At 34.8% G+C, this 14,689-nt stretch overlaps 1 protein-coding gene across 1 annotated transcript in view; it reads right to left on the reverse strand.

Moving 5' to 3' along the window:
• LOC108736939 (semaphorin-1A) overlaps positions 1-14,689 on the reverse strand; it is a 509,066-nt gene that overhangs the window by 475,053 nt on the left and 19,324 nt on the right. Inside the window, exon 2 of the mRNA XM_025973315.1 lies at positions 11,504-11,969. Within this exon, the coding sequence (XP_025829100.1) occupies positions 11,504-11,606 (103 nt within the window). The 5' untranslated portion in view covers positions 11,607-11,969. The remainder of the gene's footprint in view (positions 1-11,503; positions 11,970-14,689) is intronic.

Genomic DNA, 14,689 nt, shown 5'->3' on the forward strand with positions numbered 1-14,689 from the left:
AACGAGATTTTCAGCTAATTTTTCATTTTTTCCTCGATAACCATTTAGTGAATTTGAATAACCTTACGCTAAAGTGATTCTCCAGAGTTCAAGTTACTTATTATAAAAGTTTGAAATTTCTGGTAGCCTTTTTTCTGTTAATAAAAATAAATTTAATCTTTTCGGTTAACGAATCTCCATAAAATGACGTGTAAAATTACAATTTTTTAAAATTTTAATAACTTTTTAACGGTTTAATGAATCGATTTGTAATTTTTACAGGAGTTTTAGAATTGAATGAGGAACGTTCTTCCAAATTTTTATTTGTCTCGTAGCATTTTGACATATCTCGCAAGCATCCTTAAGAAGGCAATTTTATAATTTTTTAAAGAGATGCAGCTCAATAAATAACAGGTGTTACGTAATTAAAGGCATATCCTCTTATGAAGCCTGCTACCGATATTCTTCCGTCCCCTTTAAGAAGCACCAGCATACACCTACATAAGTAGTTTCACTTGGCCATCTGTCACACCGTTTATTACTCTCCCTTGAGCGTGATCCGCATATGCAAATGCGCAAGATAGGTGACTGCTTGTGCATCTTATCAGGTAACTCGTCAGAAAACTTAACACATCCTGAAGCCAACGTTAGTTGCCTTACTAAATCACTTTTATGAATACGACAAAAATGCGAAGCACATTTGCTTTTCAATTTACAGCCCCTAAACGACAACGCATAAAAAACTAATGAAATTATTGTTTTCTTGACAATATTTTGTATTACTACTTATGTCGCAGAATCTCCGCCGATTTTTTCCTATTGTTTAGAAAAGTACTTTAAATAAAATACAAAATGCTTTTCTCAAAAAAGTATTTAAATGCAAGATAAAAATAGGTATTTCTTATTTTATATTTGCATTTTAAATGCAAGTATTTGAAATAGACAGAAAGATAGTGTAGGTAGGTATAATATGAATACAATAAGGTACGCCTCTCGCACATGCGAAGGGGCTCATGAGATTTTGTACCAGCTATACGTAGATACCTACATAAAAGACGTGTTTCACAAAGCAACCGAAGTACAGCCGTCGCCGTGCTCGATTAAGTGAAAAAGGCACAATTCTCCGTCGGAATTTTAAGCAACGTCATTTACCGTCTAAATAAAATAAGTAATGCGGAAACGTGTTCAATAACAAACCAATATTTTCGCAATGCGAAGCCATGGGGCTCTCTGGATAGGACCAGCATTGGCAAGGGTCGTCCTCTTACCGTTCCGGCGCAAAATTTATTCCGACGGCGTGCCAGGTACAACCTGAGCAGAATACAGCACGTGGCAGCATCATCAGTCCATCAGCAATAAACATTCGTTTGCATATATTTGCGACGCGCGTAAACGCAGTCGGCCGTGCATGGTCACAATCGTCACAATACACTGCCTATGAATGCAGAACATGATTAGGATGAGACTTCGTACATGCATGCATGGTATAAATCAAAATTAATGACAGTATTACTAAAATACCATGGCTAAATGAAATATTATTTTACTGCTTTGGTATGTCGAAAACAAGCACTCTATGACTATACTAAACGGTTAGACCAGGGCTTCCCAAACTTACTTTTACTACAACGTTCTTGGAAATTTTGCGACGCTCTTCTCTGGTCAAAAAGTACCTACAAAAGGTATTTATTTTGCCTTATTTTGTTGGCTGGCTATTAATGAGATGGACGTGCTTGTTTTTCAAGTTTGGAAAAAGTCCCTCTCATTTCATTCTATACCCATCTATGTGGATCTCCTCACGACGACCCTGGGATAATGCCGCGGCGCTCCAGGGCATCGCGACGTACAGTTAAGGAAACCCCTGAATTCGCCAATTCTTTACCAATATATAAAAAAGTTAGACAATCTTGAATCGCATAACTTTAAAAAAATTTCAAACGATAGCTGGAAAAGTAATGCCAATAACTATTACAATGTCCACTATCTTTATGCTGGATTCTCACCGTCTTTTAGATTCTAGATAACGACAGTCAGGCGCCCGTCAGATGTTCGTCAAGCTATTATTCAGTTTAGTAATAGTGACCGATATTGCAGGAGAGTTGACGGTACCTATTGGTGACGGTCGTTGATGCTAATGAGAATAAATCATTCAATTCGTTGATAGTCAGCAAAACCATCCAAAATTTGCGATCAATGTTGTACTGCACCGATTTTGATAATCTCTGATTTTTTGGATTCGCCTACTTCAAGAATAGCAGAATAACTATTAAAATATCGAGAAAAATATAGAAAAAATTAATTTTTAAATAAAATAGGTTTGGAACTACGTCTTCTTCCACAATTGACAGTTCCCGTCCCGGACGTTTATAGCTTATTTGTAATATCTGATGTCCACTGCAAATCAGTGACATACCACACATTATAGAATAGAAACATTATTGAAATATATATAGAATACTCGAATCGAAATGTAAACAAAAATACAGAGAACAAATGTCAACGATTGTCAAATCGATTGGTATCAATCATTGCAGATCATTCGGTCAATCAGTCATCAGTACCACAACACAGAATCTATGAATCATATTATTATGTTAATAAAATCATCTAAAAGTTAACATGAAATTCATTGACTGTTGGACGGTACGATGTTCGCCGTATCAGCTAGTACAACATAAAACTGACGGACAGTTGCCAGCCGCCGGATAGTGAGAATCAGCCTTAAGGATGTTTGGGAGGTACAATCGGAGACAAGAGTACATAAAATTAGAAATTCGTGATTAATTAGGTTTTGCAGCATATCATGAGGTAAATAATTGCTATCTATACTAAAGAAAAGTATACGGTTTGAAGGAAATTTCGAATTTGACGAAAAACTTTGAATAAAATAAGAAATAACGAAAAATATGGAAAATTTTTAACTGGCTTTCGGCAGTAAATATGCCTTGATTTCAACTTCGAAACAAAAAAATATTTAGTTTCAATCTCTATTAATAATGAGCGTAAAACTTTTTAATATGTTTAAATAATAATTAAAACTTTAAAATTGCATTTATTTCAGACAATTATAAATATTATCATTATATTATCAAGTAAAAACGAGATTTTCAGCTAATTTTTCATTTTTTTCTCGATAACCATTTAGTGAATTTGAATAACCTTACGCTAAAGTGATTCTCCAGAGTTCAAGTTACTTATTATAAAAGTTTGAAATTTCTGGTAGCTTTTTTTCTGTTAATAAAAATAAATTTAATCTGTTCGGTTAACGAATCTCCATAAAATGACGTGTAAAATTACAATTTTTTAAAATTTTAATAACTTTTTAACGGTTTAATGAATCGATTTGTAATTTTTACAGGAGTTTTAGAATTGAATGAGGAACGTTCTTCCAAATTTTTATTTGTCTCGTAGCATTTTGACATATCTCGCAAGCATCCTTAAGAAGGCAATTTTATAATTTTTTAAAGAGATGCAGCTCAATAAATAACAGGTGTTACGTAATTAAAGGCATATCCTCTTATGAAGCCTGCTACCGATATTCTTCCGTCCCCTTTAAGAAGCACCAGCATACACCTACATAAGTAGTTTCACTTGGCCATCTGTCACACCGTTTATTACTCTCCCTTGAGCGTGATCCGCATATGCAAATGCGCAAGATAGGTGACTGCTTGTGCATCTTATCAGGTAACTCGTCAGAAAACTTAACACATCCTGAAGCCAACGTTAGTTGCCTTACTAAATCACTTTTATGAATACGACAAAAATGCGAAGCACATTTGCTTTTCAATTTACAGCCCCTAAACGACAACGCATAAAAAACTAATGAAATTATTGTTTTCTTGACAATATTTTGTATTACTACTTATGTCGCAGAATCTCCGCCGATTTTTTCCTATTATTCACATAAAAACACTAATACCAATTTTATTTCGTTGCAATAATTATTATCTACTTTGACATCAACTTTAATATAATACGAGGTCTGTTAAAAAAATATCGTGAATTTTTAATTTCCGCGGGTTATGGTTATATTCGATTTTCGATTTTTTTGTGATGTTATGTTGGTACTCATGTCTATCACTTATACTGACAAGTTCTGCCATGTTGAAAGTTCAGTTAATGGTAAAGGTCTAGATGATGGCTCCCACCCCCGAAGAGGACATTTACCCAGTTAATTTTTTAATTAAATTGCTCGATTTCGATCAAAATCAGCATCGCATTAACATTGCTAAGGAGCTGCTGGACTATATCCGCGACCATCGAAATTTGCTCCAGAGGGTCATAATTGGTAACGAATCATGGGTTTATGGTTATGACATGGAAACCAAAGCTCAATCATCACGGAAACTGCCGCACGAGCCAAGACAGGAAAAAACGCGCCAAAAACGAAGCTTTTGCTTACAGTTTTCTTCGATTGTAGGGGAGTGGTGCATCATGAATTCTTGTCACAGGGTAGAACACTAATAATGCCGCAGACACCAGATCTGGGGAATGATCTTGCCCCTGTGATTTTTTCTTGTTCCCGAAACTGAAGAGGCCTATGGAAGGACGACGCTACGCTACTATTAAGGAGATAAAGACGGCATCGAAGAAGGAGTTGAATAAAACCACAAAAAATGATTTTTTTAAGTGCTACAAAGATTGGAAAAAACGTTGACACAAGTGTGATTACTTTGAAGGAGACAAAATAGATATTCATGAATAAATCAATAATTTTTGAAAAAATCAAAATTCGCGACACTTTTTGAACAGACCTCGTACATACATTTACATTCTAAAATGGGCGATTTCCACAAAAGGGGATATTAATATGAAGTAGTGTCCGACCGAAACTGGTTTTTACGACCGAAACCGAATTTCGGCAACGGTCTCAGTTTCGGCCGAAACCGAAACCGAAACTTCCTTATAAGGATCATGTTTTGAGAGAAAAATAAAGAAAACGTTATTATAATCAGTCAGTTTTATTTTTTTATCTTTAAATAACATAGCTCTGCAGTCTTTGACATTTTTACTTATTGATAATCAAATCAAAATCAACATAACAACCCCTCATTTAAGGAAATACTTAAAAATACTTAAAATAGGTGAGATGTTTATTTGAGTAAGTATAGTATACTTCGCTTGGATGGAATTTAACGTGGCGAACATGACCGAGCAGAGCGCGAGAACTCCCGAACGCAGTTTCGGTTTCGGTCGTAGTTTCGGCAGGTTTGCCGCCGAAATCGAAACTAAACCGAAACTCGTTTTTTTGCCGAAACTCGACCGAAACCGAAACCGAAACCGAACTTTCGGTCGGACACTAATATGAAGAGATATCAGTGAGAATCTTCTAAAAAATTGGGGTAATTTTGAATTTGACCGCTGTTTACCAACAATACCCAGTCTATTATAACTCGTCAATTAAAATATCAAAGTACAGCATGATTATATCCAGTTATTTACAATCATTAATTAAAAAATTAACGCTTCCGTAAAATATACACCCTTATCGATATCTCTTATCTTTAATTTCACCGCTTTAATGAATGGAAATTAAATAGGGATAGGGATATGTTAACGAGGATTATTCTGAGCAGCTTATTCTGATATTTTCCCTTAGGTTCTTAGGAAACCCCAATAAATTTGATTGTAATGAAGCCTCGGTGAGTGGGGTTAGTGTGAATTACGTCCGAAATGTCATAATCACCTCTAAGAGGTAGGTAAGTATGCAAATTCCGACCGGAGATTTTTTATTGCCATGCGTGAATTCCGTCCGATCTAGGTACATATATCCACACATATTCCCATAAACAAAAGAATGAATGTAGCCACTACAATAATTGACTTCGTTCGTTATGTCTTTTCCTAGCTGAACTTTATACCATAAACCAGGCGCCTGCAAACCTCGGCCCGCGAACTCCTCTAGTTGCATTACCAAATAAAAAAAATGGCTTTTGGTGTACTAACGATGTTTGGGTCAACATTCGTGCGAGCAAGTTTTATCTTCTACGAATTTAATAAAAAACAAACCTAATTAAGAAACCAAATAACTAATCAAAATTTAGAGTCAAGTTTTAAACTAAAAACTATTGGTTCCCAAAACTTTCTAGAGAAGTACACGGTCATCGTTCTCATTGGTTTTTAACACAATTTTAGTCTTGTTTAACATACCATATTTTGTAACATAGTAATAATATAGATAATAATAAATAGAGCAGTATTTTATTTAATTACCACTTCTTTATGCGATACAAATTTGAAATAAAATGTAAAAGCCGAATTAAAAAATCCTTGAAACAACCAAATTAAAAGTTTGCCAACCCTTGTCTTAAGTATTCCAACAACAGCATTCAATTTTTGAAATATGTACTACTACCCTAGGCAAAAATTTTCAGTCTCTCAGCATCTCTGAGAGCGTCTCTCACAGTCTCTCAGTTATTACCTAGGTGTTTTTATGGAGCTGTCACCGTCTCTGTACGAGAGACTCCAACGATAAAATTGTTAATTCAGAGATTCGAGTCCTCGTTCAGAGACTGCATACGAAATGAAGATCCCTCTATGAGCAACTCGAGTCTCTCGTTCAGAGACGCTTAACAGTTTTTTTGACAGTCTCTCTCAGCAACACCAGAGAGATTCGATGAGAGACGGAGACTCGAATCTTGGTTTCAGAGACTCTGAGAGACTGAACATTTTTATCTCGGCTAGTTTGTCAATTTATGGTCTAACAAAGACTTTGTAAGGTTTGCAAAAGTTTTCAAACCGCCACATTACGTATATTATTCGCGCCCTTACGTATGGTGGTAAAAACCGTTCGGACAGAGATTACACTGAAATGTTTACTTACTCGGGAAGGAATTCACGCTTTCCGGGTGCGTGAATTCCAAACTTACTTGTCCCTTTTTATTTTTTTTTTCACCAATTAATCGGATCGTTTATTGTTCGACGTACATTATTGCTGATTGCAGCTGCTTTGAACTGACTGAGCATACACATGGCCGACGATTAGAGGCTTACACTTATGTATATCACGACACTTAATGAACGTACCTAATGTTCGTGAAAGTAATTCAAAAACACCGCACGCGATTTACATACATACATACATATCTACCTATATATATATGTGCACCAAAGACAAACAAATGTTCGCGCCGTACGAACGAAAAAGGGGAGGGTCTTGACTGGAGGGACTCATTTAGGCGTGCAAGCAAAGTATATTTGAAGGGTTGGGGAAGCAACTAACTTCTCAACAAACAAGAAACTGGTGAATAATTAAATGCGTTTTAATGTCACTCATAAATGCATGTGTAATAGAGCAGAGTCTCTATATAACGGAGGATGACACCTTGGGGGTCGAAACACGTATTAGTTTTCTAAACGTTTTGTGGGATTTTGGAGTTTATTTGTTTATTACGTTTCGCAGCACTTAATTATATTTGATTTAATAACAAATAATCGACTACTCAAAAAATGGCATGTTCAAACGAACACAAATTAAATGCTTAGTAGTAAATTTATATGACTAGTTATTTTTTTATGCTCAAATAAGTAGTTTTATAAGTTCATTTAATTTAAATTATCGTTTTTCAACCCCGATGTCCAGACAAATTAAAAATCGTCAACTCAATCACCTGCCTCTCAACATCAGCCCTAAGACTGGTTGGACACGCACCTCCACCTTTTCCTATTCTAGCCCTAGAACATCCCATATCTTTCGTTAACTGTGAACAGTAATCTAATCTAATCTACCAATTTTATCCTGCCCAGACCTTCATGTCTCAGAAGGTACCCTATCATCCTATCACTTCTTTTCCTTATAGGCACGCATAACACCCTTTGTTCTCCTAGTCTTTCTAATACCACCTCATTCACATTGTCTGTCCACATTTTGCACATAGACAGAGTCATTACCCAAACATACACCAGAAAAAATTGAAATATTAATTAGAGTATGTAGGGAAAAAATTGGACCTATTAGTCCAACTCCAACCAATTAGGATTCGTTACTCATTTGTACAATTACAAAATGACACACTGCTCTGTTTTCGAATATTACAATTGATTACGGTTTCAATTCAAAATTAAATCATGTGCATTCTCAAATGCGTCCATATGCCAGAAAATCAATATGAAAATAGCATCGATCAAGAGTTAAAATCTCTGTTAACAAAAAAGTCGTGTTTCAATTAAATAAATAACCACTGTACTAACCAGTAGCCAATGACATTTAACATTGAAATTATTATTTAGAAATAGTTTTGCTTTTCAAGACAAATAACAGCAATTACTAGCTATATAAGAGACCCTATTATAAAACACTTACCCGATAAGCAACAAACAAATTGAAGAGAGAAATATAAAGCTTATCGTTTCCTTTTCAATTTACTAAACTAATATACCTCAGTCTCAGAATTTAGAATGAAATTGTTTATGCTTCTTTCATTGAGAGTCATTTCAATTACGATTAATTACCTAGAAAAGCTTTTCTATAAAATCTACAATTCTAGAATAAACAACTTAAGAAAAGCTACTTTTCCTACTTAATTTTTGCACTTAAATGAAGGCACATTAAAATATTGTAGACGAATTGAATTACAACAATCTGCAAGTACGTATCATTAACTATAACGAGTTATTTAAATATTCATTAAAACTTTGCTTATTTAGAGTTATGAAAAGTATTAGGTAAGTATACAAATCCTCCCCTAGTAAAGAGGAATAAATTGCAGCTTATTTTTGTAATCGCAGTAATGTACGTAGATGTGTTCTAATGGAAATGAAAATTTTCATTGATTCCTGTTACATGAAACTATATACCTTGAAAAAATTGACTTAACTATGCAAACAAAACATTATTCCACATTTTAACAAATAATACCAAAAAAAATAAGAAGCCTTTAATCCATGGTGAACCGAACAAAATAATTCGAAGTGGTTTGTATTCTGTCGAAACTGCCAGACGCGGATCGCGATTTCGATCTTTTTGGATCTCATCAGATGAACCATTTTTGATAAACAAAAATTTATCAAAATCTCTTGAATTGGTTCACTATTTTTACTGAAAAGCTCAATTTATGTTCCTACATTTAGCCATCTTCAGGAAAAGTTTATCGTACTATATGCAAAAACAAACTTAATACATATACAGGTACAGCAAAATGTTCACCGAATACAGAAATTACACATTTCTTTCTCAGCATTTTTTTTTAAGTCACACTAGCAAAAAGGCATTACATGTACATCGTGAACTTTTAAAATATATATTTTTTCATCATACTTCTCTGAAAACTAATCAAAAGTGTATACCCCTCAAAAACCTTAAACTGCATTTATTGGGCTTATATTATTTTATTACTTAAGGACAGCTAAAGTTATTTATACGAATTTCCCTATACCACGTCATATTTTCCAAAAAATGACGACGTCCTTCGATTGCATGTAATACAGTATCCCTACGTTCGGTTCTCGATTTGCTATCATTGCCATACTAAAGAAGCGCAAAGCAGACCGTGGTTTAAGGAGGGTTTAAATTTCAAAATTTAATTGATCACTGGTTAAAGCGTTATTTTCTGCAGCAACTTCTTGGATTTGTAGGCGTTTCTTTTAAAACAAAAAATTAATGGAAGTCTTTATGGAAGAATGCAACTTTAGGAGAATATATCTCAAAAGATGAGCTTTTACGTGATAGCACCCATTGAAACTTTTGATCTACAAGTCAAAAATTCAAAGAGTTTAACAGAAGGATATTTTCCATAAGGATCTAACGGGGTCCTTTGATACTAATTCCTCTTTTATTTTGTCAAACGTAATCACATATTTATTTGAACAACATAATAGTTAAATAAACTTTTCATGTATATAGTGTACTTAATAATTAATATCGATATATCCTACAAAGAATTGCTACAAATTGGCATTCAAATTGAAAATACGAAAATGAATTCTCAACCACTCCAACGATTCCTAAATAATGTCCAGCGACTTAGTTCCGGAATTTTTGATAAAATAAAAAGTATGAATATGCTGAATTCTGCTACTGATGTGCAATAATAGGTTTTGATTAATGATAACTTATTAGTATAATTTTCTCACATTGCAGACTTTTAATGTTTATAAACATTATAGGCTTATTGCAACGGTTTTAACTCAGCCCTTTCATCGAAATCTGCGAACCGAGAATTAAAATTTCATTGGTTTAGTGTTTAAAGGACATTTTTAATGGGTTTAAATGAAGTTTAGAACGTTAATGAGGATTGCATTTAATAAAAAGCTAGCCCGAACGAAGAAATGAACCATTAACCGTAGTGGTTTTGCCGGGTACGTGGTTCACCTCTAATTTCAACCTAACCTAACCCAAACCACCACGCATCTTATTTTTGAAAATCATATAGGTGCAAGTGTGTGAATTTGTTGTTTTATTGATAACGAATTATGCGAAGCAGCAAATTAGGACACACCACTAGCACAATGCACATCTTTATTAACTTAACACACACACGTTGATTGCACAATGCAAGTTCAACTAGTTTGTCGAAACCAGTAGAAGCTAATCTATAACTTTTACTTTATCTGAAGTATTTCCTTGCAAGGAAAATGTACAGATTATGAATACATATTGTAGCAAAAGCTTTTACTTTTACCCTGTGCTTCTACCTTTCACTTGAAAGTAAGTGGTTTATTTCTTTAAATACAGTCTAAGGACTCCGTTACTATTATTTATGTACATGTATGGGTACATCATTTTTCAAAACCAATTTACATCACAGATGTGGTGTACCCGTATGTCTTCTCCAATATTATTATGTGGTACGTTATCTTAATTTACAATTAACACTGGTGCGGGTCCCAACAAGATTATTGTACATGAATTTTAAAGGATTTAAATGAATCCTGAGTACATTAAAACGAACTCTTACAGGATTTATAACTGTAATCATTTTCATGCACCAACAGATTCTGTATCATTTGGTTCAACATTCAAATATAATAAGAGACATGCTTCAGTTTAATTGCATAAATAATAGCTTCATAGTGGACCCTCAAAGTTGAATTTGTTTCAATTTTTGCTCTCAATGAATTCTAATGTCTGACCATATAGGTAGTTAAGAGAGTTACGAAAACAATTTGGTTGATTTTTCATAAACTAATAATATTTTACCAAACATTTCAGAAAATTATATTTATCGAATTTAATAGTGAAACGACTGAAAGAATACTTTTGAGTTCATAGAATAATTTTGTAATGTTATCGGCTACAGCACCACTCGAAATAAAAAGTCATTATCCTGCGGCAGTTCTTTAACAGAAGATACCTATCTCGGTTAATTACCAAAATTTTTTTTGCGTTAAATCAGACCAGTTTACTAGTAGAATTTACAACTTATTTTAAATGTAAAAGCTGAAAGATTCTAGGGAACGATATTTCGACTATGGTGTAGTCTTTTAGGCAGTGGGCCTAAAAACAATTAACATTTTAATACTGAAAGTTATGTCACATGACATGACACGCTTGGAGGGGTTGTTAAAAATAAAAATCGTCACTCACCTAATTGGACGTACATCTTGGGCCGCACGTTCTCCTGCCATGCCGCGAAGCACTTTGTAATCGCACAGACGGTCACCAAAGTAAAAAGAATCGAAGTCGTCATGTCCACTGCTACCACGCGACGATCATTTCAACACGAAACGTCACCAAAAAGGACTACAAAGAAAGAAAAAAACCAAATGAACCCGTCACACGAAAAAGCCGCGTCAACAAAAGAGCAATCGGCGACAAATAACAAAGCGGTAGTAGTACTACGATCCGTCAGTCAGTCAGAAACTTCACAAAATGTAATAACTGCTGCAGTGACGATGCAGACGACAAGACGTACGAAACGTCGCGAACGACTGACATCGACTGGTTGCGACGACGCGTCGCGACGCTCCCGCCAGCTGACTTCCCCACCACCAGAAGCAGCAGCAGCGTCGTTGTTTTCGGCGTCGGTTTTCGACTGCAGCGCCGGGGAAACCTGTAACGGACACATCCGAAATAAAATTACCATTCTCGTGGCACACTCACACGCTCTTTCTCTCTTTCTCTACACCATACACACTCATACAAACGCACATATAAATATATATATGTAATACGGTATAAAGGCAATTGGCAATAAAAGTTACTTGACATTTTTATTAGAGACGAAATGATGACGAAGAATGCTTCAGTCAACGACAAACAACGTCCACAAAAGGAAACGTTTATTAAACACAGCCACTTAATTCTAAATTAAATTATATGTAAAGTTGCTTACATACAATCCGCTCATAAGTTTAATACTTATCTACAAAGGATTACTTCCTTTGTCACAAAAAAAAAAACAAAAATCGTTATTTTCGTAAAAAGATTACCCGTTGAATTTCTAAATAACATTATTTTTCACATAAAGCTTCTTCAAGCGGAATTAGGCAATAGGTTAAATAAAATAATTCGAAATGGTCTGTATTCTGTCGAAACTGCCAGACGCGGATAACGATTTCGATCTTTTTGGATCTCATCAGCGCGTCGCAGACAGTTCCGACAGAAGACAGGCTAACTTTTACCTGCTGTCTTAACAGCGCGTTTTAGAAAACACCACAAATGGCGCGGTAAACGTCATCTGTAGTACGATGCTACATTTTAGGATTACGTATGCTCGAACAAGGTCCACTTGTGTGGATATCTACTTGCTGAAACTAATACCGGCGTAGCTAACCCCTCAACGTGATAGGCACGTTACCATAATCGAATAAAATAATTCGAAGTGGTGTGTATTCTGTCTAAACTGCCAGAAACTGTCAGGCAATAGGTAATTACCCTTTCCTAATAAGTCAATATCTCAAAACACCTCTGACAATATATATTCTATGGACGGCAATTTTGATTTTATCCGTTTTATTATGAGCGACTTAAACTAGGTATTATACTCAATGGAATAGTTCCATACACAGATATAGATAACGACGTAAAGGGTTGCGATGGCGAGTTCATGGATCTCACAAGGTTTCTAAAACAAAACTGTTGGATACATGGCTCCGAAGTCATTTCAACTATGTAGGAACCGTATAAAAAAATGAAACAAAAGCAGAAAGGTGAATGATTCTAGGGAACAATATTTCGACTATAGTATAGTCTTTTAGGCAGTGGTCCTAAAAACAATTAACATTTTAATACTGAAAGTTATGAAAAAAAAAGGATGATACACTAATTTTTTAACCAAATTTTCAGGGTAAGATCAATGATCTATCGTACTGTTAAGTTACACATTACATTCTTATTCCTAATCATTTTCCCTACATTATCCCCCGCTTACCTACTTATTTCTAATGAAATGTCCTTTTTCCTTCTTTTTTTACCATTACTTCTTTTTCTTCCTCCCAAACCCATACTACCTCATCGATTATTAACTTCTTGTACCCAAATTTAACCACCTTATACCCTTTTGTTCTTCCCTCCCCTTTTACCGTACGTTCCAACATCCTCTGTATTCTTCTCTCTTCCATGGTCACATCATCTCTTATACAAATCTCCGTCCCCATCAGCCTTCTACCATTTCTAAGTACCTTTAGCTTATATTCCCACTTTTTCATTCTTGTCCCATATACCTTCTTGGTATTCTTCTCAAAAAAAAAAAAACAGTTTCTATGTTCATTACATTTGTATTTCATACATTTAACTCACTTTATACTTTACATTAGACAAAGCTTTTCCAAATTTTGGCGCACTGTGGCGGTCATCCTAGGTGTTGATAGGTAAATTCCTTCGGTCAAAATTGACCTTACATTAATATAAATCTACTCTGAAACTTCGTCACACTTCCATACAGAAAAATAATCTTTACCAACTGTACCATGGGTCATCGATTGAACCCATTTCGAACTTTCGCCCACCCACGTGTACTTACGGCATGTTACCTTTTCTACCCATTAAAAAAAATATGAATAACCAACAACTCCACATTCTGAAAGAGCCTCCCTTCGAGCCCACACCGCAATAAAAGTGAAGAACATCGTAACAATTGCTCGAAATCATTTTAATTGTGAAGACATACAACATTCTTATCAGATTTAAGCAGGTCATATTAATTTGGAAAGGGAAGAGGGGCTAGCGGACGCATTGTAAACTTCTGTGAAGCTTAATATGTTATTTAGACATTAATGAATCAATAAAATAAATTAATATAATTTCTGTTTTATTCCAAGAGATGAAGGTACTTATTTAGAAACTTAACAGATTAGCTACATGTTAAACTCTGTACAATTAGTTGACAAGATGTTGACAGATGAAGAGAGTAGTTTCGCAATCGCGATTCATGCCCTGCAGTTTTAACAGAATACCAACAAATAATGTATTACTGTATACTAATACAAATATATGTTGTATGCTAAACCTACCCGTACCCCCAGACGGGAATCATATAGGGTTGTTCGGAAAGTCATTTCGTTTTTTTTTGTGGAAATGAAAGACAGTTTTCGTATAATAAACAAATACTTTATTAAATTATATATTGACCGTTCTGGTCCAACACCTTTTGCCATCTTTCTGGTAGTAGCATAATTCCACGCTCATAAAATTTTTGGTCTTTGCTGGCAAAAAACTGATCGAGGAGGTTTTTGACCTCCTCATTTGAGGTGAAGGTTTTACCGTCTAAAAAATTTTGGAGTGACCGGAACAAATAATAATCCGATGGTGCCAGGTCTGGAGAATATGGTG

The sequence above is a fragment of the Agrilus planipennis genome, unplaced genomic scaffold (genome assembly GCF_000699045.2).
Source record: "Agrilus planipennis isolate EAB-ADULT unplaced genomic scaffold, Apla_2.0 scaffold141, whole genome shotgun sequence".
Taxonomy (NCBI): domain Eukaryota; kingdom Metazoa; phylum Arthropoda; class Insecta; order Coleoptera; family Buprestidae; genus Agrilus; species Agrilus planipennis.